The sequence below is a fragment of the Megachile rotundata genome, chromosome 12 (genome assembly GCF_050947335.1).
Source record: "Megachile rotundata isolate GNS110a chromosome 12, iyMegRotu1, whole genome shotgun sequence".
Lineage (NCBI taxonomy): Eukaryota > Metazoa > Arthropoda > Insecta > Hymenoptera > Megachilidae > Megachile > Megachile rotundata.
The window spans coordinates 14,261,839-14,289,518 of NC_134994.1; the positions used below are offsets into that span (position 1 = coordinate 14,261,839).

General features: G+C 43.8%; 2 protein-coding genes across 11 annotated transcripts in view; both read left to right on the forward strand.

Annotated features, from left to right (window-relative positions):
* Nucleotides 1–794: 794 nt before the first annotated feature.
* Nucleotides 795–6,741, forward strand: LOC105662001 (uncharacterized). The gene has a single exon (XM_012281343.2). It carries the CDS (start codon nucleotides 4,593–4,595, stop codon nucleotides 6,468–6,470), a length of 1,878 nt encoding a protein of 625 aa, XP_012136733.2. The 5' UTR covers nucleotides 795–4,592; the 3' UTR covers nucleotides 6,471–6,741.
* Nucleotides 6,742–14,212: 7,471 nt separating this feature from the next.
* Nucleotides 14,213–27,680, forward strand: part of LOC100877469 (dipeptidase 1) — a 62,084-nt gene continuing 48,616 nt past the window's right edge. Inside the window, exons 1-3 of one of the 10 annotated variants that reach the window (XM_076538045.1) lie at nucleotides 14,213–17,478; nucleotides 18,284–18,489; nucleotides 19,004–20,635. In XM_076538045.1, the coding sequence (XP_076394160.1) occupies nucleotides 20,511–20,635 (125 nt within the window). In that variant the 5' untranslated portion in view covers nucleotides 14,213–17,478; nucleotides 18,284–18,489; nucleotides 19,004–20,510. Of the gene's footprint in view, nucleotides 18,490–18,535; nucleotides 18,781–19,003; nucleotides 20,636–27,680 lie in introns of those variants that run through there. The other 9 variants (XM_076538048.1, XM_076538044.1, XM_076538047.1 and 6 more) reach the window with 9 other exon arrangements.

The window sequence follows — 27,680 nt, forward strand, 5'->3', positions numbered from 1 at the left end:
AAAAATGAAAAAGTTCTTCGGCCAGCAACGACGTTTACGATTCCGTCCAATAAAGTCACTTTCCGAACGTGTTCCAGACTTCTTTCGTTCTTTACATTCGGACCGTTACCCTTTGCGCTGCCGTCGCCCTTTTATGAAATTGAATTACATCGAACGGAACGATTCCCTCTCGTCGAGAATCGACTGGCTCACACTTTGACGCGGAACGGTTCCGTGGAAACGCGCCCAAAGCCTCTGACGCACCAACGCGTCCGTAAGATCCCAGCTTCATATCATTTTTTACTCCTGTGTACTCAATTTTATTTGCTGTCTTTTAATTTCGGAGGAGCTTTCAAGTAAAGCTGATTCTGTCTTGCAATTTTCTTAGATTCTCTTTTTAATAAGCTTTACCGAAACAAATATGATGAAATTTTACGATAAATATTAATGATCGTGATGTTGTAATTAATTGTGGTATTTTTAAAAGTGTGCTGAAGAGTCTGATTCTGTCTTGCAATTTTCTTAGATCCTCTTTTTAATAAGCTTCATTGAATCAGATATGAAATTTTACGATAAATATTAATGATCGTGATGTTGTAATTAATTGTGGTATTTTTAAAAGTGTGCTGAAGAGTCTGATTCTGTCTTGCACAGTTTTCTTAGATTCTCTTTTTAATCAGCCTTACTTAATCAGATATGAAATTTTACGATAAATATTAATGATCGTGATGTTGTAATTAATTGTGGTATTTTTAAAAGTGTGCTGAAGAGTCTGATTCTGTCTTGCACAGTTTTCTTAGATCCTCTTTTTAATAAGCTTCATTGAATCAGATATGAAATTTTACGATAAATATTAATGATCGTGATGTTGTAATTAATTGTGGTATTTTTAAAAGTCTGCTGAAGAGTCTGATTCTGTCTTGCACAGTTTTCTTAGGTTCTCTTTTTAATAAGCATTTTTTGTCGTACCAGTCATGAGTCATGATAAATATTAATGACAGTGGAGTTACAGTTAATTATATTTTTAGAAGTGTGCCGAAGAGGGTTGAAACCTTCGATTTTGCAACACCGCGTTACAGACGTAAATATCGACTAAATCGACTGATTTTTTGCGGTGGGAACAGTGGATAAGAAAGTATGAATAAGTAAGACGTTCCGCGGAACCGGGATAAGCATTTTACGAGCGGACGCGAATAGTGTCGCAACGAAGAATCGAAAGTATCGACGCCATTTATTTTTACCGTCGTTTCATCGGCAAAATTCTAATATGAGTCTTCTTTTTATCACCGATACCGACGATATTACATCTTCTTTTTATCGTTCTACATCGAGAGTATTCGGCCGAGTATAGAAATATTTGCAGGAAATTAATCAGCAAATTGTGCCATCGATCGCAGCGACGTTATGAAATGGAAAAGAGCGGAGGAAACGAATGAGCCTCGTTAAATATTCATGGGGGAAACGATCGAGGAAGACGAGCCATTTATCCGGTTAAATAATGAGATATAAATTAAGCTGCATGCATCGATTGCTTCGTTTCTGCTCGGGCAAGTGCATATGCGTTCGAAAGCGAAAACCTTGTTTGTTATTATTATTGCTGTAACTTTACTGCATCGTTAAACGGGGAACCGCAAAGGGAATATCGCGCGAGAGAAGGACTCTGTATATTTTAAAGACGAATCAGTATTTAATTGAAAATATTGAAGATCTAACTAAACGGAATAACGGCACGCAGTAACAGCGTATAAACAATGTACTCTGCATGGAATGAAATAGAGAACGTCTGTCGAAACGATGGCGTCAAAAGCAGAAAATAATGAAACAGTTGCTGATGGAAGAGAACCGAAGTAACGTGAAATATAATATGAAAATAATCTCTGAGGCTTCTCTCGTTACTCAATAGATTCCAAACAGTGTAAAACTGCCAGTTTTTGCTGTCGGCGACGCTCTCGTTTCCATATGAAACGATACGTATAAAGTAAATCCCTGGGATAGAGGGCAAGGCAATATAACGCGTGCATATACGATATGGAGCAGTACTATGGATGGAGATTCAAATCGTGTAAATCCAATGGCAGGAAATTATACGCGCGAAAGTCCAATGGGTGGAAATTTGATATGTGGGGATCCGACGTGTGGAGATCCAGCGAGTGAAGCTACGATATGTGGAGATCCAGCGCATAGATGTCCGACGCGTGGAAATTGAACGTGTGGAGATCCAATGCGTAAAAATTCAATGGGTAGAAGTCCAGTGTGTGGAGATCTGACGCGTAGAAATTAAATATGGGAGGATGCAACGCGTAGAAATTTGATATGTGAAGATCCAATGTGTAGAAATTCGACGGGTGGAAATCTAATACGTGAAGATCCAATGGGTAGAAATTCGATATGTGAAGATCCAACGCGTTGAAATTTGATACGTGGAGATCCAACGCGTTGAAATTCGATATGTGAAGATCCAACGCGTTGAAATTTGATATGTGGCGATCCAACGCGTTGAAATTCGACGGGTGGAAATCTAATACGTGGAGATCCAATGGGTAGAAATTCGATATGTGAAGATCCAACGCGTTGAAATTTGATACGTGGAGATCCAACGCGTTAAAATTCGATACGTGAAGATCCACCGCGTTGAAATTTGATACGTGGAGATCCAACGCCTTGAAATTCGATACGTGAAGATCCAACTCGTCGAAATTTGATACACAAAGAAGTAACGCGTAGGAATTCGATACGTGAAGATCCAACTCGTCGATATTCAACGACTGGAAATCCAATACGTGAAGATCCAACGTAGAAATTCGATACGTGAAGATTCAAGTACGCAGAAATCCGACTCTCAGAAATCGAATACGCGAAGCCCCAACGAATCCCAAATTCCGCAGCCACCCCGTATATACCTTGCAGGTCCAGAATAACGCGAAAGACAATAAATCCAAAGGTAGAAATCATCGAAGCACAGTTATTATCAAGTTCTCCGCGCAATTTCGTCCGCTCGTAAAACACAACGAGACTCGTACTCTCAGGAATCGATTTCGACTCATCTGAGAGACGGAAGGATCGTTGTTTCCTCAACTTTTTGTCATACCGGAAACATCGATTCCGAGTTATTACGAATGCAATTCGAGGTTCGGCAACAGGGTGACGGTGATCGAACCTGGTCGCGGTTCGGCGCGTATTATGACGACGATTAAAATATTAGGCCTCTGTCGTAAACGACGTTGGTGCTTAGCACGGAAGAAAGTATCGGTGAACAGATCTGTATAAAAGTACCTTGTCGCGGTACTAAGGTATTCAGTTTTGTTCTCGGGCTACTACCCGAAATAACGGTGACATGGCGACGTTGGTAAGTTCACCTCTTCGCGTCGTAAAATTTAAACTGCTTGCTATTTCCTAATTAGAGTCACATTATCAAATGAAAATGTGATAGGTTCATTCTCTTGCTGCACAATACATTTCTGTCGCACGTATCATTTTTCAATACATTTTTAACAAGCACTGTCAAAAGCTCTTTCCGTCGAAGCGGAGATAAAATAATTTTCAGACGGCTCAGTGTTATCGTTATTTTAAAAATGACAAAAGACATAGAAATTCGTTCACTTTTTTTTTCAAATATTTTGTACATGGAGATACGTGAAATACGCGTCGCGCAAAATAATGAAATTAGGACAGCGATAACTGCGTCAAACTGAATCGAGCCGAATTAAATTGATTCGATAAACGCGCGTTCTAATCGTCAGAGCATTCGTTAGCGTCGAACGTTCGAATTTCGTGGAAATAAGGGAGGAAGGAAAATTCGGTGGCGTCGGTCTAAACGCACCCTTATCCGAATCGCGTTAATCGAGCTCGATAATTCGATGACGAGCACAAAAGCGTAGCGTGTTGGCAGCGATGATAGTAATTTTGGAAAATCGCGTAACCACCAGCGAATTCATTATGACGCGCAGCTCGCATGCGGCGGACATTAACTCGGCTAACCAAAACGATAAAACAACGTCCAGGTTCGCGAGCCATTTTACCCGGCGCGTTTTCCGCGCACCTGCGAAACGAGCACGCTCGAGCGGAAGAACTGGAGATAATATCCAGTAAATCGTCGTCTGGCTCGGTTTTATCTGCGCGTTTCCCCTTTTGCCGCGGAATTTCTCGCCGCGGAGATGGTACAGTAAGGCAATCGAAATCGAATCTCGATCCCGCGGCGTGGAATCAGCGAGGTCAGCTGTCTCGACGGAACCGGAGAAACGGTGCGTTTTTAACCCGAAAACGAATGGATCCCGACGGAGTTCCGGCCAATGATTTATGCCCGATCCTCGCCGCCGTCGACGCGAAAAAATTGAAGCTGCCTGTTACGCGGCAGAGAATTTTAAATTAGCCTTCCGTTTTAGGTCTAGCTTTATTCCGCGTTGAGCGCGGACCGACGCGACGGGAATGAATTCGTCGGGACGAAACGCAATCAGGAGTTTTATTTCCTACCCCCGCCAAACGCGAATTCCAAACACGAACCATGCGTTCGTTAAAAGATTCATCCACCTTTGACCGCGTTTCGAGAATTACTCGTCACCGAAATCAACATTTCGACAACGTTCGGGTCAAGTCATGCCTCTCTCGACCGATACATGGCTGTTTACGTCAAAAATTTCCGAAACATGCAGCCCATCAGTAGATCGGTAACTGATCTTGTATGTGACACGTTGAATATTAAAATGTACAAAATGCAAAAATTCCTAGTTGCTAAACGGACGCTGCACCGATCGATCGAATTTCCTAATTTTACGTTTCCTCTGTTTCAGGCGTGGCTTTTAGCCGTCGCTCTGCTATCGACAGCGGCGGCTGGCCAAGATTCAAGATCATCGCGAGAAAATCCAATTCAAATATCGACGAACAGTCTGAAATTGGTCGACGCCATTAGACCACCGCGGCTATTCCAATCGTCGACTCCTCTTCCCGTCTTAACGACCCTGAGTCCTCAGAGGCATCCTCGAAAACGACAATTAACTGGTCTTGGAAACAATTTCCAACCGCTGGCGTTTCCTTTAAGTGGCCAATCACCGCCGCTGCATCAAACTTTTAACGCCAATGTCAAAACTCAGAAGCACGTGATCGAGCCACGAATCTCGGCCGCTCCAACCCACATCACGTTCGTCACGCCACATGTAATTCCTCCTCAACGAAGAAGTCATGGTTTCGAGCATTCTTTCCACCACCATGGACATCATCACGGACATCATCACGATCATCACGCGAAGCACAAACACGAACACGGTCACAAACATCATCAAGAGCACGAGCATAAACACGGACACGAACACCACGCCGAACACAAGCATCACGAGGAACACAAACATCACTCCGATCATCATCACCATCACGGACACCATCATCATCACGGTCACAAGCATCACGAGGATCACAAGCATCACCACGGTCACGAACACAAACACGAACACGGTCACAAACATGAGCATAAGCATGGTCATGATCACAAGCATCACGGAGAGCACCAGCATCACCATGGACACCAACATCACTCGAAACACGAGCATCACGAGGAGCACAAACATCATGCCGAGCATCATCATCATCACAAACACCATCATCACAACGAGCATCACCACCATCATGAACATCATCACGTCAACGAGCACCATCACCATCACTCTCATAAGGAGACCGAGAACCATCATCACCATCACGGACACGAGCACCACGAACACCACAAACATGGTCACAAGCAGGAACACAAGCACCATCATGGACACGAGCATAAACATGGACATCACGAGGATCATCATCACAGCCATCATCAAGACCACCATCACAAACATGGTCATGAACACAAACACGGGCACCACGCGGACCACCATCACAAACACGGACACGAGCACAAACATAGTCACAAGGAGGACCATCACCACGGACACCATGAACATCATAAACACGACCATCACGAGGACCATCACCACAAACACGGCCACGAACACAAGCACGGTCACAAAGAGGAGCATCATCATGGACACCACGAAGATCATCACCACTCCCATCACCAGGACCACAAACACCATCATCACGAGGAACACAAACACGGTCATGAGCACAAGGAGGAACACAAGCACGGTCACGATCACAAGCATCACCACGATCACCATGAAGGCCATCATCACCACGAACACCACAAACACCACGAATCCCATGAACATAAACACGCGCACTCGCACGAGGAGGAACACAAGCATCACGACGATCATCATCACAAGCATCATCACGATGGTCTACACAAGCATCACGAGGAACATCATCATGCGGCCTTCGAGAACCATGGTCACGAACACTATAAAGGACTCGGACATTTCTACGATGCTTCTCAAAAACACGAAGAGTACGTGTTTCCTGAAGAGAGCGAGGCTGTTGCTGAGACACCGCCCGTGGTCGAAATTCTCAAAATCGTCAAGCAACCGGAAGTTAAGAAAGCTGAGGCAGTAGCGGAGCAAGCTTAACATTTAGCTAAATGTATTCGAGAAGTTTTCTTGCTGTATTATGGTACTGTTGGCTCTGTCGGTAAGATGAAATATTTAAGATTGGATTGGTCAAGTGGTAATAAAACATGGTAATGTGCGAGGGGTCTTAGTGAGAAAGCCCGTAAAACAGGCAATATACCGAGAGTTTATTCGAATTACCGATAGAGACTGATGTATCATAAAATATAATTTGAAATGAGGCTAGCGAATTGCAGAATGTAAAATCGAATAAAATTCCAAAGAATTCGAAGGATGTATTTATTTAGAAACTGTTTCGTAAAGCGAAAACTGAAGTTTGCTAACGAGCTATGTACGAATCATTCCGTCCTTTGTTACGAGCAACAGTTTTATTTGAAACTTTTAATCCGTAGAGACATTTCTACCGGCGAGTTATGCGGGATACGTCACGGCGCTCGATAAATCACGGCAATCTGCATGCATTTACAAATACTCTCTCCTCGAGCTCCTTTTTTATCGCCGTCGTTATTGAACTAACGACCGACGCGACCATTAAACAGAAAAAGAGAGGAGCGGAGAGCCACCGAGACGCCATTCGAGTCCGTCGTTGACCCACCGACGAGCCACTTATAATAATGAACTTGGTGGAAAAAAGGAACCGTAGAACTAGGACTTTCCGACACCCTTAATAGCCACGAGATTAAATATATATTTCTCGTAAAGTCAGTCGAAGAAACTGTACTTCGCGCAGATCTTTCGCCGTTGTTTTTAATTTAATTCAAGAAAAATGGGGTTGTGAATACCTCCATTCTTCCGATATCTGAATTTAAGGAGAGATCTCCTATAAAAGATGTGTATATTATTTCAGTGCAACATGCTCGTAATTAAATCATTCGTTAGATGAATCGTTTATGAACCGAGAAAGGTGAAAGAGAGGGAGTACTTGAAACTTGACCATCGGCAGGTTTGCGCACTCCTTATGCAAGTATCGGGACAAGCGACTCATCCCTTCGACGGAACTTTCTTCCGGCCTTCCTTCACTTTCTAGCAAACTTTGCCTCAAATTAATTTTGCAACTCTAACTTGGCCGGCTCTCGGCTCGATCGCGCAGCTACATCAAGCGGCGTCTGACGCCGACTTACGGAAGGCTGTGTGGGGAAAAAAGTGGTCGCAGGATCGTGTTCGTGGAACTGAGAAAGAATTTTTCAAACTAGGAGAACGATCGTTATCCGTTTAATGACTTTTGAGTATTCCGTTGCTGTTAGCGTCCAGAAAAGTTCAACTATTCGCAATTTTCCTCTGAAAAACGTTTGATCTCCTTTTACATTCATAAACGAGAGCTCTCGTTATCAATCGAAATGCTCTTTAAAAAGTAATGCTTCGATAACCGTCTGTCGAGTGTACGTTCAATTTCAAGTTAAAAATTGAAAAAGCATATCTTCAATGTTTTATTCGTAAAAAATGTAAATTAAAGAAAAGTCTCATAAAGATAGCACAGATTGTAATTTAACACAGTGCTTGAAATTTAAGTTGCCATGCAAGTGAATTTGCCCTCGAGATAGTCTTCTGCAGACACCGAACGCGGAGAGGAACACAGAAGCGTAGGAACTTCCGGTAAGTTCCTTTCTATGACACAATTCGGATTTCTTCCCTGCGCTTCTTCCCTCTTTCTCTTTTCTCTGTCTACTTTTCCGATTTTTCCCGGTTTCACTCGGCGGTAAGAATTCTCTGGCGGTGCATCGCGTCGAAGGTAACCCTCTGAAATTAGATTGGATGTTATCAGCAGTCATCTCTACTCCTCTTTTTCCCCTCGATTCTCCACTCTTTCTTTTCCTTTTTTTCGCGTCGCCCACTTTTTCCGATTCCTCTTCTTGTCACATTTTTTACGCTCCTCGATTTCACTGGCCCGCGTGATTAACGCGCTCTCCGGTGACGAACACACGTGTAAGTTCGATTTATATACACGGCTCATAAGAAGCGTTAATTGCATCCGAAATCGCGTTCTTCTCCTTTCGAGTGCACTCCAGAGAGTCTGAATGTTCCAAGTTATCCATTTTGGGTGAACTGTTCGATTCATTAATGATCACGTTCGTTTCTAAATTAATGCTCCAGAATTCAGCGCCGGATTCGTTAAATATTTGACTTGACCTAAAGCAGACTATTATAGTGACTGTTGTAGTGACTGTCGTATTGAAACGACTGGTGAGACCCTAGATTTCCTAGAGAAGGACGACATAAAAGGCTAATCTTTTATCGAGCTTAATAAACTGCTTTGTAAAGAGGTTAACAAACGCGTCGGGGCAGGTGTAGCGAACACCAGAGGCGTATTTTTCGCCGCGTTACGAGGACACGGGCTATTAAATGTTCGGAGCATGCGGGCGTAAGCGTAATGGAGATCGCATCGCGCGCAAATCGTCGATCGGATTTTTAACGAGGCCCGTTGCGGGAAGCAGAAATTGCAACGCTGATGAGCAGCGGTTCGCCGAGATTTCTCGATATGGTCGCTTGAATCGTCGATAAATATTGAACGGATGCCTGATGAAGTTTCGAGGACAAGAGCCTCGAGAGATCGTGGGAAAAAAAATCAGCGAAACGAAAGGTTCGACGCGGTAAATTGATCGGACGTAACGTGACGACACTCTCGAACGCTCCTCAACTTTTCACTTGGACCAGCGATCCTCTCGGCGCCATGAAATTTTCCTCCATCGAACGGTTTTTCTCCGACCAGTTTATCTCGCGCGTCTTTAACCGGCGAGAAAAGTGGAACTGGAAAGAGCGTTGCATCGGGAGAATACTCTTTCCAAGAGGCGGCCAATGCATGCTGATAAACCTACCGGACCAATTTAAATCCCAAGATGGCGTCTGCGGTCTTCTCCCCGTTTCCCTTCCTTTCTCTCCGCCTCTCGTTTTTCCACGGTAAGTTGCCCGAGATCTATCGCACCGAACGATTTATCTTAACCTATTTCGACCGGTCGACGTTTCAATTTTTTGCGAATTTCCCTGGAAAATCGGTTCGCTCCCGTTTCTTTGCCTCATTAACGTATACCGTGGCACGAGGTTGGAAAACAAAGGAATTACTTATCTGATCGAGGTCCTGGCACGTTGCGATTGCGATTCGGTATTATTAGGCGAGGAATCGATGACGTCGAATAATGCAGAAGTCTTTTCGCGTGATAGAGCTGATGTAATAACGTTGTTACAGCATTGTTATCGTGTCAAGTTTGTCTCAGAATCGACCGCACAGATTCTTACGAAGACGAGTCGACATCTTTGTTTCGTTTAATTCACCTTCTTTTCGCTCGACGATCTCATCCGTATTTCTTTTATATCTTCCAACGTTTTACGTTCGGAGATACGCTTAATGCTATTTTATTCTTTAGAATACCTCTTTGCAATTCATCGACCGTGGTTTCAATCGATATTATCAGCTTAGCGGAGGGATTATGATTCCTCCTGTAAGTTATCCGTAACAACGAATGATGGAATCGTCTGGCGGTAATACGATATTACCACGACCGAGTAAATTTGCCCGTAGTTTCACGGAAATATATTTAATATCGTTTGTTGTCGAATGTCTCTAGCGGAATCTCTCCTCTTTCAGCAATTACTTCTGTACACGAGCAGAAATCGCATTGGTCGGACCTCCGGTCTCGAACGTTTCATTAAACGAAGCTCCCGTATTCGCTGCGTCGATTTCCTGCTTTATTTCCCCCGCGATTTCGCGCTGGACGAAAGAGATATCCGTTTTGTGCCGAGACTCGAACATCTTGAGACGAAACTTTAAACACTATCGCACTCCCAGACCGAACACTTCGTTGTTCCTCCAGCTTTCCAACAAGAAAGGGTTTAATGGAACGACCAGGTAATCATAAACTCGGATAGAAACTTTATTTTTCACGAGTGTCAATAAGGATACAGCTTCACTAACGACAACCAATTTCTAACTAAACTTTTCACTCGCATAAAGTACGAAAACATTTCTCTACAAGCAATTTTGGTTATACTCTACGTATATGAAGCATAGTCACTATGAAGAATTGGGTCTCTGTACTCTGCATTCACACGTGAATACACGCGTCCCTTTTCAAATTTTGAGTTTCTGTCAGGTCTCTGTGCGGTGCGTTTCTATGCACTGTAACCGTACGCGCCGAATTTCACGCAGTGAATCCCTAGGCGTTGAAATTTCTTGCATCGAATTTCTGCGTGATGGATTTCGACGTGTGGAATCGCTGCGTTCTATATTTCCGCGCGGTGGGTCTCCATATGTCGAATTTCTGCGCTTGGAATTTGTACGCGACGAATTATTACGCGTCGAATATCTACACGTCGAATTTCTAGGCGTCGAATCTCTACGCGTCGAATCTCCACGCGTCGAATCCCTACGCACCGAATTTCCATGTATCGAATCTCCACGCGTCGAATTTCTACGCGTGGAATCTCTACGCGCCGAATCTCCACGCGTCGAATTTCTACGCGCCGAATCTCCACGCGTCGAATTTCTACGCGTCGAATTTCTACGCGTCGAATCTCCACGCATCGAATTCCTACGCGTCGAATCCCTACGCACCGAATTTCCATATATCGAATCTCCACGCGTCGAATTTCTACGCGTGGAATCTCTACGCGCCGAATCTCCACGCGTCGAATTTCTACGCGTGGAATCCCTACGCGCTGAATCTCCACGCGTGGAATCCCTACGCACCGAATTTCCATGTGTCGAATTTCTACGCGTGGAATCCCTACGCGTCGAATTCCTACGCGTCGAATTCCTACGCACCGAATTTCCATGTGTCGAATCACCACGCGTCGAATTTCTACGCGTGGAATCCCTACGCGTGGTAAACTAAGTTATCTTAGTGATCAAGAGATTGATAGCGGGAAAGAAAGAAGCGAGGCGTGAAAATACAGGGCGGAAAAGCGTTGCAGATTGAACGACGAGAGCACGTTTATGGAAATTGGTCAGTTCGAAGAGGGATTGACCGGTTGCACCGTTTAAAGCTGCGTCCACGCCCAAAGTAGCGATCTCAACGTAATAACGATATCAGCTACGTTACGCGATACCTACCATTAGCCTCGCTGGTCCGATATCGATTTTATCGAACTATCCCCGTGGCAAGGGAATATTTGGTGAATTCCCTTCGGGCGGTGCTGCGACCCAGGGATCGATTTTAATTGAACATTCTGGGATTGGGTAATTTTTCACTCTTTCGTCTACTTTATCTTCTCATAAATTATTTGTAGACTAATTAAATAGTTGGAACATAGAGATCTTTTTTCGAGCAACAGGCTTTAACTGATCCGAAATAAAAACTCGATATTTTATAAGCGAAGGTGTGGTAAAATATTGCTTGATCCTTAGTCTCATTACATACATAAACTAAATGGTACGAGCGTAATAAAAACGTGAACGATGTACAGGGGTTAATTAAATGGAGCAGAGTGACTGATCATTTTGTGTGCTATTAATTTTTCTGCTGCTACTGTTATGGGGGACAAAGGGATGCTCGTTTATTTTATGAAATGACATATTAATCTTCTTTTATTTGGCTAGCTCTCGTTTAATCGAAGTATCCTTTATATTCTACACAGGAGTTATAACTCCTAACAGTTTAGTACTTATGTTCCACTTAATTAAAAGAAAAATGAAGTCGTAACATTTTATGAATCCATCCCGTGCACTAACGATCGACTGTCTGACGATTATGTTCTTCCTAAAAAGGCACCTTCATCATTATTTTAAATATTAATTGAAATATTCTCTTTGAAAATATAATATGAATATTTTATATATTTTATGTTGTATAAAATTGTTTTGCGATAGTCATTTTGAATGCGAACATGACACAGTAATATCGTTAATATACTGTTAAGAGTACGGGGCGTATCTAGCCCTTTGTAAAATCCTATCGTTGCAGCGTTGCCTTTGCAACAGACAAAGAAGCCAATTTAAAGCTTCGTTGACCCAACGAAATGCAAAAAAGAAGAGGAAATTCGACTAAAAGCGAGACGCAGTGAACGCAGCATATTCGCAATTTTCCCGGCACTAAACGTTAAGATAGAATTTCTGCACCTGCTTTCAAACATTTGACATACACTCTAAGTGTCACGGTACACAGAAATGTTTTGAGAACATTTTGGCCATTGTTAAACGTTCACCGAGGGTACTCGTAGCCACGGTACGATAAAGGCTCGTTCACAAGACGTACCACTTCAAGGAACATTCCAAGGATCCGGTTTCAAGGTTTGCATAGCATTCGACGATGAGGAGCCTTGTGTCGTACATAAGATCACGTGTGCACCAACCTTAGACAGGTACTCGAGGTTCAGGCTGCGTGTCCTAGGGTAATTTCTCACAGGTGCGCCACGTCGACCTCGCCAGCGACGCAATCTGGCACCTGTAACGACATACGCGCGCGTGTATTCGCGTGTGCTCGCGTGTAGAAACACCGGCCACGCCTCCTGTCTTCTCGTTTCATGATCCAACACTGGATAAATGGCTCTATCGCACTGCGTTTTATTCTTCAGACCTTAGTTACCTATTTTACTAAGTTTTTCCCTTCTTTTACACATTTGGATTTAATTGAAAGTCGCCGTATGTGCACACATACACATGGGAATTCGGTGCGTAGGGATTCCAAGCGTAGAAATTCGACGCATAGGGATTCCACGCGTTGAAATTCGGCGCATGGAGATTCGACACATGGAAATTCGGTGCGTAGGAATTCCACGCGTAGAAATTCGACGCGTGGTGATTCGACACATGGGAATTCGGAGCGTAGGGATTCGACGCGTGGCGATTCGACGCTTGGAGATTCAACGCGTGGAAATTCAATGCGTAGATATTCGACGCGTAGGGATTCGACGCTTGGAGATTCAACGCGTGGAGATTCAATGCGCAGATATTCGACGCGTGGCGATTCGACACATGGGAATTCGGTGCGTAGGGATTCGACGCGTAGGAATTCGACGCGTGGCGATTCGACGCTTGGAGATTCAACGCGTGGAAATTCAATGCGTAGATATTCGACGCGTAGGGATTCGACGCTTGGAGATTCAACGCGTGGAGATTCAATGTGTAGATATTCGACGCGTGGCGATTCGACGCTTGGAGATTCAATGCGTGGAGATTCAATGCGTAGTTATTCGACGCGTAAAAATTCGACGCGTAGTAATTCGACGCGTGGAGATTCGACACGTGGAAATTCGAGGCATAGGAATTCGACGCGTGGATAACTTGATCACTTAGATGCACGTGGTCAGAGTAGGTCTGTGCTTATCTTAATTTTTGTCATTAATGAGTTGCCTGATTACCACCGAGTTACCACTGAGTAAGTATAAATTGAAAAAATGTTATATGTTCGCAAGTGACATTTTCTGAATGAATCACCTAAACTAAAGATGTCAAAAAATGACGAAATGGTCCTAATTAACCTTAAGCAGACTAATTTGATCAGTGTGACTGCCAACACCCTCGAATCGAAGAGTCACTACGAACTCTGGAGAGAACGTGACTGTTCCCTGGAGGTCGTGTCCATGGAAGAACGACGGGGGCAGCGACGTAATAACGACAGCATCAGCCGCGTTAACGCGATAAAAAACTTAGTCGTCCAGATTGCTCGCTTTAGGCATGCAATTTCACCGGAAGAAATTACCGGCTAGACGGCGGTGGTTTACAGTTTTGAGGAAACGTCGGTTCGCGTGACAACGTTCTCTCTAATCTGCCGTACATAAATTGAAAATTATTCCTTCTCCCTTACTCGCTAAATCTCCGTTTTTCCCACAGTATTAAAACGGTTACGTAGTTGCAACTCTTTTTCATCTTACAATCTACATGCAACAAAATCGGTACTGTAAATAAAACGGTTATATAGTTACACCTCTCTTTTTCATCTTACAATCTACATGCAATAGTCCAAAATCGGTACTGCAAATAATACAGTAATAAATAATTTAAATAATACGGGAACAAACACAGGTGTGTATTAATGAAATTAAAAACAGTCGAATTTAAAGCGTGTTTAAAAAGCGTAAAATATCGCAAGTTAAATAACGCGATATCGAGTAAATTTCCAAGTGAAATCACTGTTTACGGTCGAGTTGAACAAATTCATAATGGAGTCATTTGCTCGAAAAATTGGCTTGACAAACACGCGTCGATACGTTCGCTAAATTCTAATTACGACCACGAGCTCTCAGTTTGCATTATGTCACGCCGGGCAAAGCGCACTTACGACTAAAACATCCTGCGAATTAGCCAGCGCGCTAGCTTTAGTCGTATTTCTCGCTTCGTTTCGCTGCAACATCGAAACTCTAATGAATATCTAAACGTCGAACGCTGAAGAATTAATCACGCTTCAAAGTACTACATCTCCAACATTAAGTACGGTACATTTAACTTGTATCGTTACAGTATGACACGTTGAAACATCTTTTTACCAGATATATAATATTCCGACATATCGATACATTTACCGACGTTAAGTAGTGCATGGGGGACAGCATGATTTTGCGACTGTTTCTCCTCCAAATAGTGTACTACTTTGCACAGCGCAAATATGATAGCAATTTCGAAAGGAAAGCCAGGCAGGATCAACATTTGCACACGAGGTCTTCTTTTACCACCTTCGTGTCCTGGATCCGCGTCTTCAAAGCGACGCGTTCAATCGATACACCGAGTAGTATCTGTGACTGGCTCAAAACGAACCTTGTAACCGTGTTTGAATCGTTTGATCAAGCGAATCCACCACTTGATACGTCAGCACAAAAGAGATCTGCTCCCGAAACGTGGCGCGATCACGGAATCAGAAATGGATTCCCCGAATGCCTGTTTTGTAATCACAAATTAATTACTACTTTACACAAACATTTATAACCTATTTAAAACTTTTGTTGTACGCATTATTATATCTGCAAACTGGTTGATAGACATTGAATTATTTTATGGAATTGTGTAGGTAGGTCAAAAATGACTACTTTCAAACAATCTATTCTTGATGACCCATAGACATCTCTACGATGACCTATCTTGAGATAGAAAATTCGATTTTCTCCATCAGTGTAATTTCTAGTAGGAAATGTGTATCTTCTCGGGAGTGACAGACCTCGCTGATCGACTTCGCGATCGAAGTCCACGTGACATCCGGTAGCAGGCTATTCGTAACTCGACGTTTGGTTCCCTTCGCGACGTTTTACACTGGTCACGGTGCTTTTATACTTCTCAACAATAATCGAGTGTCGTCGGTCGCGCCGTTTTATTGGATCGAGGCCAGTCTCCTCGAGGCTGTGCCGCGCAAATTGCGTCCGCTCGACCGCGCCAAATTGACCAAGAACCAAAGGGTAGAAAAAAAACAGCGATTCGTGGAAGTCTGAAAAATCGTTCGTTTCCGGCTCGACCAACTCGGAAAAGACGAAACGAAACTCGCGGTGCGCGCACGTTTCGGGTACACGTTCAGCTGGTATTTTCACGAGAACGCGTACGCTCGTTAATACGACACGATAATTATTCCACTGTACGCCGGTAATTGCTGCAATCAGTACGAGTCGACCCCAAAAAACGCTTGCAACTGAAATTTTTCAGTCACGGCTACCGATTTCCACTCGTTTCTCTCATCAAAATGATTGTCCATCAATTCGTTCAGACACGCGCTTTAAATAACGATCGAATTATTAGGTTATTACATTTCGAATAACTGATTTCGAAATGTAAAAAGGCCGATACAATTACGTGAGATAAACGCATGGCGAAATGCCACTCGTAGAATATCAATTTGAAGCTTAAGCTTTGACGAGTACCATCGTGCAAACGTTTCGTTAATGTTTTTAATGCGAAATGGTTTCAACTGGGCAGTGACAAATTTGAGAACGTATGAAGATGCGATTTCACGATATAAAAGCATGCGAAGTACCACTTATGACATGTTGAAACTTGTTGGATCGAAACTCGAAGTTTAATAAAAATCCCCGTATAAACGTTTCATTATTAACACAAAATAGCTCGTTCGTTAGAACCAGAATTAATCAGCTTCGTATTGGTGTTCAATTTCAAGCGAATTAAACGAGCATGGTCGTACGATAAACGATCTGTAGAAGCAACAGATTCACAGTAGCTTGCTGGTACGAGGTAACACGAGATGTACCACAGGTTGGCGAATATTTTTATAATCGAATCAAAAGCAATTAAAATCAGAATAAACTATGGCTTCGTACGTATTCGATTACCGTGAAAGTTAATACCCAACGCGACATAAATACGGTAGATAACTTATACGATTCCACGCGTTAATAATTGCTAAATGGAATGGACAAACACGAAGAGCGATTGTCGGAAGCACGAAAACCTGGAGAAGTCGGAATAAGATCACAGCGTAGAAGACGTTGGAAACGATCTCCCAGGGGTCTCGGGTTAGCTCCCATAAAAAGAAAAAACAAGCACCGGTGCGGCGGGATCTTTTTTACTGGTCATAAAACAGCGGTTGCCTGTTCGTTGTTGATGGAATCATAGAGGGAATATCTAAATCCGTGTAACCGTGTCGCCGCAGCGTCTGTTTCCTTGGGCGAGTTGCAGCGAGCGAACGCGGACCAACGCAACGGTGAGATCGGAATACGAAGTGTCGAAGGGAATAGCGGTACCGGAAGAGAAGGCAGAGATAAGCGAACGATCGAGTGACAGAGGCGAGCAGCAGATCCCGCTGGAGGAGAGAAAGATCGCGGAAGGGAACGGGAGCGCCTGCGCCCTCGGCTATACCGAGTTTCTGCGTACGTTTCCGTCAGTCGGGTCTTCAACTCCGGGCCGCGAACAACCGGCGATCGGACCGCGTGATTTCAAATTCGCGGAAACACCCTCTCGATAAACGTATCCGCTATACGATCGACGAACAGACCAAACTTTTTCACAGTGAAACTTTCCTCCGCGCTCCTTCTAGAGCGTACGTTTCTCTTTACGCGTCATTTTTTACGCACGAGTTTGAAACTTTCGCGAAACTTTGGCCGCACGCGTTACCGGGATTTTTACGTCGTGCAACTTTGCGAGGTACGCAGCTGCGTTACCGGGACACTCACGGATTTTATTACCGCGATTTTAGGTGCTATGCGATGATTAATTAGCACGTATGTGCTCGGGTCGAAGTGTTGGATGCAATAAAAACAGAAACCATTTGGGTCACTGTAATATCTTATTTCATTCACGTCCGCAACACTGGTCTTTTTTGTCGAGGAAATAGGCCACTAGAACGCATGAAAATAGTTTACCTATTTACTCTACGTTGCTTTACAGCAAAAGAAACTTTGTCGATTTATGACGTACTGTCAATAAAACACTCCTGTTACTATCGCCTCGTTTCTTTAACGTGATTAGTCTTTTGATCACTGTGCATGTACTAACTATTCCACGAAATACATCGATACCCAAACTTTCATTAACTTCATCAGAAATTATTCACATTGCATATATATAACATAACCAACAACTGAAGAAATTTATAAAAATTATTTTGTATCATGAGGATATAAGCCTCACATCTTACTATTAGCACCTCGAATAAATTCCACGCAAATCCAAAATACGTAAATAAAGCAGGTTACCGCGACAGAAATTTAACCAATCCTGACATTCTTCGGTCGTCCCGTTAAGGAGGATCAAAGGGCGTGATCGTGAATGTCGTTAGCGCTAATTAATCATCGACAGAGAGATAAATATCCGTGTATCAGGCTGATAACCGGTGGCGCGAGCGTGTGGCCGTGTCTGCCGATAATTATGAACAGGCCAACTCATTAGTCGCAGTCGACGTTAACGGCCTCGTTGTGATCGCGTTCCTAGCCGTTCAATTGTTAATCAGATTCACGCGGCGTAAACGAAAGAACACGGATTCCCTTCGTGTAATATCTCGACGAAAGTAAATTGGCTCGAGCTCGCTATTCGTAACACCTTACCGTAGACGAAATGGATGAGGAATATCGCTTTGCATCTTAGTCGAATACTGCGAAGAGCCATCAATATCCTCTGCAAGTTTAATACGTTTCTACAAATTAGAGCCGATTGCAAGTCGATGTATTTCGTATGGAAATTTGGTTAGAAAAGTAATTATAATCATAATAGAAAAGAAGTTGACCGCCACAGTGAAAAGGGTCATGCGTAGTCAGACGCTTTAATTACGACCTCTCGAGATACAACTATTTCTTTCTAATTTAACACGCGTACTTTACGCAAATAGTGTTTCCTTCTCCCTTATTTGATCACATTCGTAATGTCTGTCGTTAATGACCACCGCGGTTAACAATCAAGAGTTAATTAATTGGTTCTTCAGCCAACAACTATACATCGAAAAGTTCATCGGTAGTCGAGCAATTCATATACACTAATAATTTCTGAAACAGTTCCGAGTGCTTCTCCAGAGAACCAACATACGTTGCTTTCATTTCTATCTAAACTTTGATTCAAATTATTTGACTTACCGCTAGGAATACCTAGAACCATGTATCAAGAGCAGAAAATGAAACTATTGGTCTACCGGTGAGGTGTTAAAATAAATAGCAAACCTCTTTTTCGTAAATTGCAGTAACACTCGAAACGATCGATTACAAAGTCCATCAAACATCGAGAACCTCGATCGGACATTCATGATCTGTGGTAGCCAGATCAGAGGTTCTACAAACGGATTGCGTAATTAATCGCGCGACTTAATCGAGTGGCGAATTAATTGGGACAGATTTACGAGCGGTTCGTAACAGTGGGTCACGATACCCCGTTCAGGATCATGAAGTATCACGGGCAGCTGACCACGCGACCTTCGCAAACGAGAAAAACCGCACGGGAACAGCGTGGTTCGATTCGAGGACGTTAAAGGGAGCGTGCATCGAGAAGCGGTCTGAAAGGAATCGAGTAAATTGAGCTTTTCACGCTTCCTCGCGACTAATATCTGTTTGCGAGCCACTCGAGATAAAATCGCGAAAAGACAAGATCGCGGGACGAGATAACGAGCTGGTTTATTCGCAAGGCAATTCGGACGGACAGAGAGAGAGAGGGTGCGCGTAATTAGCAAACAGTTGGCCAAGTGTTTCCACGGGAACGGTTCGATTTCCTCAGACCTACTCGTCAAAGAAGCTCTGATCAAAGGCCAGTTTAATCGCGTGGCTAGCCGTTGTGCAAATTGTAGCAACTGCGAAAAGACCCGAGCCAACCTCCGCTGGCTCTTTGTAACCATCTCTTAGAAGCTACATCGACTCGCGACACATCCTCGAAACGGCCGATCGATGAGGACCAACTTGTTAACCCGGTATTTCTGAACAACCCAGAAACCTATCCAGCCGGCGAATTTCCCAGATTTTTATCGGCGTAACACGCTGGAATGAGGGTGTCGCTCGAGAACAGAAGGGAATTCGACGAACGCGGCTCGCGAACGAAGCTTTTCGAAGCGAGCTGAAAGTTCCCGCTGAAAAAAGTGCATCGCTATCTCGACGGTGTCCCGACGGAGAAATTATAAACAGTCGACGTACAAAACGCGAAGATAAGGACGAGTCGAGTGCAACGTTTGTGAAAAGATAAAAATATAAATAACGGGCCGCGGGGATGTGGGCGGCATTAACAAAAAGGCGTGCGGAATAAACGAACGTGCAAAGTTTCTTAATGGAAAAGCGGAAGGGTGAAGTTGACGATGGCGACAGCAAAGGGTTCAAAGTACAAACTCGCTGGAAATGAGTGAGAACGTACGTTGAACAAGGTGAGATCAGAGAAGGACATGTGATCTCTGAACGGTGTTTCTACCGGAAGCTAGTTAGCGTAGCGATAAGGGACTCTCTGCTGGTTCTGGCGAACGATTGAAAATCTCGCCGGTTCGCTGAACGATATTTTACGGTCAAAGGGTGCGCGAGAATGACGGGGAAGCGTGACAAGTGAGAGGGAGGGAGTGACGATCAAGGGAAAAGCAAGAGAACGAGATCGGGACAGACAACGGGAAATTGTAGAATTTCGTTGGAAGGGTTACGTCCTGCGGGTGAATCGGTCGGACGACGGTGATGGCATGAGGACATTAGTAAGGAGGAGCTGCGGGTCCAGCGAGGAGGAGGATGAGGATGGTGGTGGGCGTGATGGTCCTTGGTCAGCTACTGACGAGGATTCTGCTCGCTGCCCATGCTGGAGATCGACTCGCGGCAGCTCGCAGAATACTCAGGGATGTGCCACTGATAGACGGGTAAGTGAAAGCGAAATTCAATCTTTGCATCGATCGTTTACCACCGATCGATTCCATCGGGTTTCTGTTTATTCGATTATGCTCTGAATTATTCAAGCTTGCACTTCGTGGCGCTTGCTGCGAATCTTGTGTAGCTGGAGATTCCTCTCAGGTTATCTCTATTTTTTTTTAATAGAACTTCAATTTTATTTTATCCTTATTTTGTGAAATTTGTATACGTCCTATTAACACGTTCGATCTAGGGTAACAGGTGCAGAGATTACAGCCTGTATGAAATATGTAATACGCAGCTGGAAAGCGTTAACAATGTTTTTTTTTCTGCTCTTTTTTCTTAAACGAATTTTGAACGAACAATACACACAATAGATCAAATACTCCTTGCACGTTCTTCGAGGTCGAATAAAGAACAAACGTTAGCAGTTGTTTAACAACGTTTCGTTGCCGGGAACAAACGAGCGGAATCGAGCAGAGGCACAATAGTCTTTGTATAATTTAGAGAAACTTCCTTCTCCTTCCTCCCACCTGAGTTCTTGAATTTTTGGTGAGCGTCCGTAAAATTGTTGAAATTTTAATGAATAACTGAAAACTCCAGTGTAATCGTTAACTGGAGTGCCGTTGAAGCTGTAGAACCGCAAGGCACGAATTTATAGCCAGAACGAACAATGTCGTCGTAACGACGAACATGGACGGCGTTCTATAGCGAAGCGTGCCTCTAATTACACCGGAATTAAACCTGAAAGGAATGTCCCTCGTGTCCGACTCACGATCGAGCGCCCAACGATTCGAGAACCCGGGTTTTTCGACGCCCACCTCTCGCCAACTAGCAACAAACTTTCCACCCCTTCGTACAAACGATTCCACTTTGTAACGTTCATCAACGCGGCTCGCAAAATCGAATCTTTCGCGCGTAATAATCGGAAACGCAGGCCAATAAATTCGTCAAAAGTTTCTGAAATGAAACTCTACCGTTACCAATTTTAATGAAAAATTGTCACTCGCTTAGAGTAAATCCAGGTGAAATTTTGCATTACATTTAATCGATGAAACTGGTATGACCGTCCATTGGGAATCGTTGCTTTATCCTTCATCGCGAATAAAGAAGGACGCGACTCAATTGGACGAAACTCGAGAGTCGCGCATTTTCTCGGAGATAATGAGAAAGTTTCAGGAGCGCGGGAAAGAAAAGACGTTAATGGAGGAGGGAGAATTAAGCGGAGGAAAAAGAAGGAGACGAAGGAATAGAAGACTAAGGAAAGAAATAGAGGCAGGATAGAATTTAGCTCGAGGATAGCTGGTGGCTATCGGTCCACGGCTTTCTCGGGTTACTGCAGGGTGGATTCGAATTTCCGGAACCTCCCCCTGTGCCACCCTGTTCGCGGAACAAACCCGTGTGTCTCTTTTGGCTACTTCCGTTTGTACACGTTCCACGATACATCCGGTGGGATGCGATCGTGTGCATCGTCGGTGTACGAGCGTATCGATGTTTGGCCAAATAACCTGTCGGATCGAATGGCAACAATGGTCCTTGTCGTTAGGGAACCTCGTTCCTCCCTCGGGACGGGAAAAGGTCGAGATCTGGTTAAGTCTTCTTTCGTTCGAGGGCTCGTTGCATGGCAAACGCGTGCCTCCGGCAATTACAACGGGATAAAAATTCCCTCGAGACATTTTGCATCTAAATAGGGGCCATTTAAACGCGTGTCATCCCTCCAGAAACGACCCGGTTGATCAATCTTTTTACGCCCCGGTAAAAACAGGAGAAAATATTCGAACGGTGTTCAAACGTACGCTAAATCCACAGCTATAGTAATTACTCCCATAAAACAGTGTGTATTTTACGGCGATTATATGCTCGCGTTAAACATGCACACGCCGCTGGGTCCATTGGGACCGACTTTAAGGCGAAACTACTTCGCGCAAAATCGCCTTAGCGCTGTAATTTAGCCGGCAACTAGACTTCGTATTAATGACGAATTAATTGCGTTCCTCGTTAAACTTAATATCGTTGTTTGAATACTTCTGTGAGCTGCAGCGAATCTACAAGTGTAACGAATCCTTTGTAAACGGGATACGTGATATTTCGTTTGAACGCTCTGACCGTCTGTGTCGGGTAGTCGTCCTTTACCTCGGTTTGTATTTAACGAATCGTATACGAGAGCGCAGTGCCTTCTAATTTTTACTCGAAATCCGATGCATCGTCCTTCGTATTAAAAATAAGAAAAATGCAAAGGGAACTTAAATGAAGTTCCTTCCCTAATCTACATGTAAAAAATAAGTTCTCATTGGTTGTCAATAGAGAGGAGAATGACCCTATTGTTATTGCAAATTACAGTCTGTACTGGCCTCTCTTCACCCTTTTTCCAGAAGTCCTCGAAGGTATCCCAAAGGGTAGAGCAAAGGCGAAAGAGGAGCGCGAGCGATTTCGCCGATTGTCGACCAGCCGAAGGCGATTCGTTACCGATAACGAGTGAAAGCCTCGTCGAGCCTATTGTGCACCGTATAATAGTTTGCATTTTTCCCCCTCGACAACCGTTACGGGGGGATGATGGTGATGGTTCGAGGGGTTGAAGAGCTTACGTAACAATCGTGCGATGAACGTCGCCGTGTTGTTCGCGAGACCATAAAAATGGCTGAAACTCGCTCGTCGGAATTTCGAGACTGGCCAATTCGTCCATTGTGGCCGAGAAGTGTATTCGCGAGGAACACAAAAACCAATCGGTCGCGAGAATGTGCTTTATTTAAAAAAAAAAAGAGAGAATGTGTACAGAGAGATAGCGTAGTGACTGTTCGACACCGAACAAAAAATAACAAAACGTTGTTTTCATCAACGCGTTATTATTGTAGCCGCCGTTGCAAATATTCGGTTGAAAGGGGAAAAATTCCGAACGAAACTCCGCTCTGCAATTATCGTTGTTTATTTGTTTCGTCGTTAAATTACCGTGAACCTACAACGTTTTCGACCACGCGAGAAAGCTTTTTACATAAAACGCGTGAAATTCACGAGAACGTTCTTCCGCAAAACCGTGATAACCCGCGTCGGACACCGACCTTGTAATTACCACTGTTCAACGACTCTATTTATAGCGTTGATTGCCGCGCGGAAATATTTAATTACCTGAATCGTTTCGAGCTACAGGGATCGCAAAGGGTATCCTTAACGGTCTAAGAGGAATTCCTTTCCGCTCGACGCGATTCTTTTCAAACGTTTTCCTCCAGAGATAAAGAACGAATAAGCAACTTGACCAAAATTCTGGCGAAATTCGTGCGAAAATCTGTCGACTTTGAAGGTTCGGAGATTTTGATATCGTGGCAGGCCGACGTACGGGATTTAAATTCATCCAAATTAATTGCCGCCAGAGCAAAACAAATTTTTCCAGTGCAAAATTAGGAACTCGAGGTGAATAGTGTACGTCGTAATTACCCCCAAAAAACATGACACGATGAAAAAGATTCGACCCCTTGATAAAAGTCTTTTTTCCCTGTTTAACATCGCTGAAAGCTCTTTCCCTCGTTTCCCCATCAGCGACCACCCTCTCGAGCTCGTTTCTTTCTATAAATCGGAATTCTAATGGGCACCGAAATGTCGGACGGTTCGACAACCCTCGGCGCAACAAGTCCCCAAGCTCGAATCATCGGACGAGTTCGACGCGAGCGTGAAACAAGATGGCGAAGCGAGTGGCGAAAGGGAACTAGCGACGATGGATAATGCAGTCTGCGCCGCGAAGGCTTTTCCTAGGATATTATCATTCTTCCAGGGCTTAGAATACAGGAACGAGTTCAAAGTTACTAACGCGTCGTGTCGGCGTGCACGGTCGTATCCGCTTGGCGGCGCATAAATATATAAGCACGCGGGCAACGTTCGCGTAGAACAGCGTGCAAGTAGCGTCCACGATGATGCTTCAGGCTTAAAAGCAGAAAAGGAGATTTAGGCCGTCGCTGAGTACGCCAAGTGAACGCAGAACCGAGCAAAGTGGATAGAAAAGGTGGATAAAGATACGCGTCTATGTTGCGCTCTTCGACCATCTATTATGATCCGTCTTCTCCTCCTTAATTATTGACCAACTTGGAGACCGTAATTTTACTTCGCATCGTGCATCAATTTAGTCCTGTGAAATCTGTTACGCGACCTCACAAGTCTGACCCTACGAGGTCAAAACCGGGGTGAAATAGAAAACAGAGCTCATTACCCCTTTGCACGGTAACGATTGCGCCTTTCGATATGTTCGACTGTGTTCGAAGGAGATCGTAAAAGAATGCGGTCTCCGATAGAATGATAACGATCGCAGTAGCCGTAGAGAAGGATTATGGAAACCGCGGCGAGCGAAATTGCTCGACGTACGATTATTGCTAGCTTCGCCATAGAAAGCCAGTACGATCTTCTCCAATTTCAGCTTCGTTAAAAAGAGTGCCAGTTAAAGTCGACAATTTCGATAGTCGATTTTGACAAGAATAAAACTACGGACGTCGGTTATAAATTCTTGTATGAACGCAGAAATCTCGCTGTTCGAACAATTTTCCAGAGAGAACCGTGCATATCCCTAATTTCACGCGTGTTTCACAAAAGCGGAAAATTATTCGTTAAATGCAGTCGTTCTATTTTAACAGCTGAACTCTCGTGCGTACGTGACCCGCGCGAGAAACGATTTCGTTTTCTGCCATTTTCCGCGAGAACGTTGGAAGCTGAATTTACTTCCGGATACTTTCGATGCACTTCGGATCATTCGTGCGTTGATTCGAAATGATTTTCTTTTCTGGTACTTTGAAAACTAATTATCAACCTCGAGGACTTAATCGTATCAAGATAGCACGCCGGTAGAATAGTTAAGAATACAGTCGGAAGACAATGATAGAAAATAAGCTACAGAAAGATGAACCAAATCATTTCTGATATCTTTGACAACCCATGTTATCGTACGTCTGACCCGATACTGTTATTTCTACCGTGGAAAGGGGCGAGAAGTTCTTTCTCGAAGGGCGGAAAAGGAAAAATTAAAATGGATATCGAAAAAGGGGAAACAACCTTGAAGAAGTTGAAGCGGTAAAAAGCACTGTCTGGGGAATGATGAGACAGTGTTGGGGATTGTTTTTACGACCGGCGAAAGCCTGCCAAGTCTATCGACAAAGCTATTTCCAGCCACCCTCCCTGTCTTCTTCGATTCGAAACAATGACTTCCTTTTTCCTGAAAACTCCCTCACCATTCTATACCAAAGAGATCCGCAAGAATACTCCTCGATAGATGTTCGTTCCTTTAATATCTTGATTGATTAATCGCAAGAATGTTGCGAACAGCTCATCCATTCTACTTTCAAGCAAATATCTGGCCGAAATGTCATGCGGTCGATGTAGAAGCTAAATTTTAACGAATAACTCCTGTACCGACGTCTCTCTGAAAAGAGACACGTGATTTCAAAAGCTTTTCAGTATCGTTAAGAAGCAGTGTCATTAAGGAATGACAAGTTCGATCAGAGTTTGATTTAAAATCGCTGGAAGATAGCTTGTACGATTCCGGTCGCATTATGTGGAAGAGGACACCAGTCGCTTTCGTTCCTTCAAAATGAAAACTGTCGGTTGTTCCGTATCGACATACAACGAGCTCTCGTTTAATTTCGTTCAGTTAGCTGGCGGGCGTGTCTGCCAGTTTGCCAGGCCGTCTGGCAGGCTCCGGGTTAAAGATCGTACAACCACCAGACCAAACCCGTTTCCACGATAACGGTTATCGTGGAAATACAAGCGTATGCCTTTGGAACGTCGCGTCGTTAATTCCACCTGTCTAATAAAGTCCGATGAAGTTTAAACTTTAATACGCGATGTCGTTTTTCTTCCCCACCTATGAATTTCTGCGAGCGCGCGACGAACGGCCGTTGATACGCTATAAAATCACCCAGCCGGATAATTAACACGTTGACACGTAATAAAACGGATTATTAAGATTAAAAATACGACGTATCAATTTCACAGTTACGATGTTATATCACTGGTATAACGGTCGTTCGAAGCTGCTCTCGAATAAATCGATTAAATTTCACGGTTTAACCACTTACACAAGGATACTAGCATTGGTACATTATACTCTTTTATTTATATGATACAAGTTGAAAAGATAAATTTATTTCTAAGCTTAAATAATCGTCCCCGAGGAGATTAAGCTGGCGTTGTTTCGACGATCGATCAGAACACGAAGGCGTCGGTAGCTTATGACGAAAATTAGTTGAACCTCAATAGGCGCTTATGACACCGAAACGGTTAGGGGGTTGAATTATAATAATCTTAGCCATTATCTTGGGGCAGACAGTGGAAGCGGTATTGTATCGAGCGCAAAGGGGTCCAAACCCCGGCAACTTTGCGACGTAAAGTCCCTACAAAAGCTCTCGGCACACGGTATTGTCAGTCTTTCTTTTCACGTCGTTCTAATTAATTTTATTAACGAGCGCTAAAACCATCGGCCACGCGGAACTTTCGTGGCCGCCAACGGACGTTCGTTAACGGCTCGCGAGGCGAACGAATGGAAAAGAAGAGCCGCGATAACGATCGAAGTTCCCTGCAAGTCTGCGCTTTAAGAGCTTGCCATTGTACGGGTATACACGAGAAAAAGAACGGGGGGAAGAACAAGGACGAGGAGACGAATTATTAGCACCGTCCAGCGAATCCATTTGTAAGGAAAACGGAGATTCTAAAGAATCGATCACGCCGAGATCAGTTTGTTACGTTATAGTGACCCTCGTTATCGAACGTCTCCGTGATGTATGCACGCTCGAGCACCGCTTGTCTCCAATTTCGCAGAATACGGAGACTTGAAATTAATGTTTCTAAAGAAACTTTCTAAATCTTTACCAGCCAAAAGTCTTTTCTTCGAGTCGACATTTTCCCTAGAGAAACCGTATTGCCAGTGTGCATACCTCCGTGTTCTTCAAATTATCTTTCGAGAATGAATACCTTCTTTCACCAACGTTTGCGCCCCGGTAATTTTTAATGAATAACGCAGACGTTGAATTCCACCGAGAAGAAAGGAATGCGAGATCGACATCCGGCGAAAAGTTAAGAGTTCGA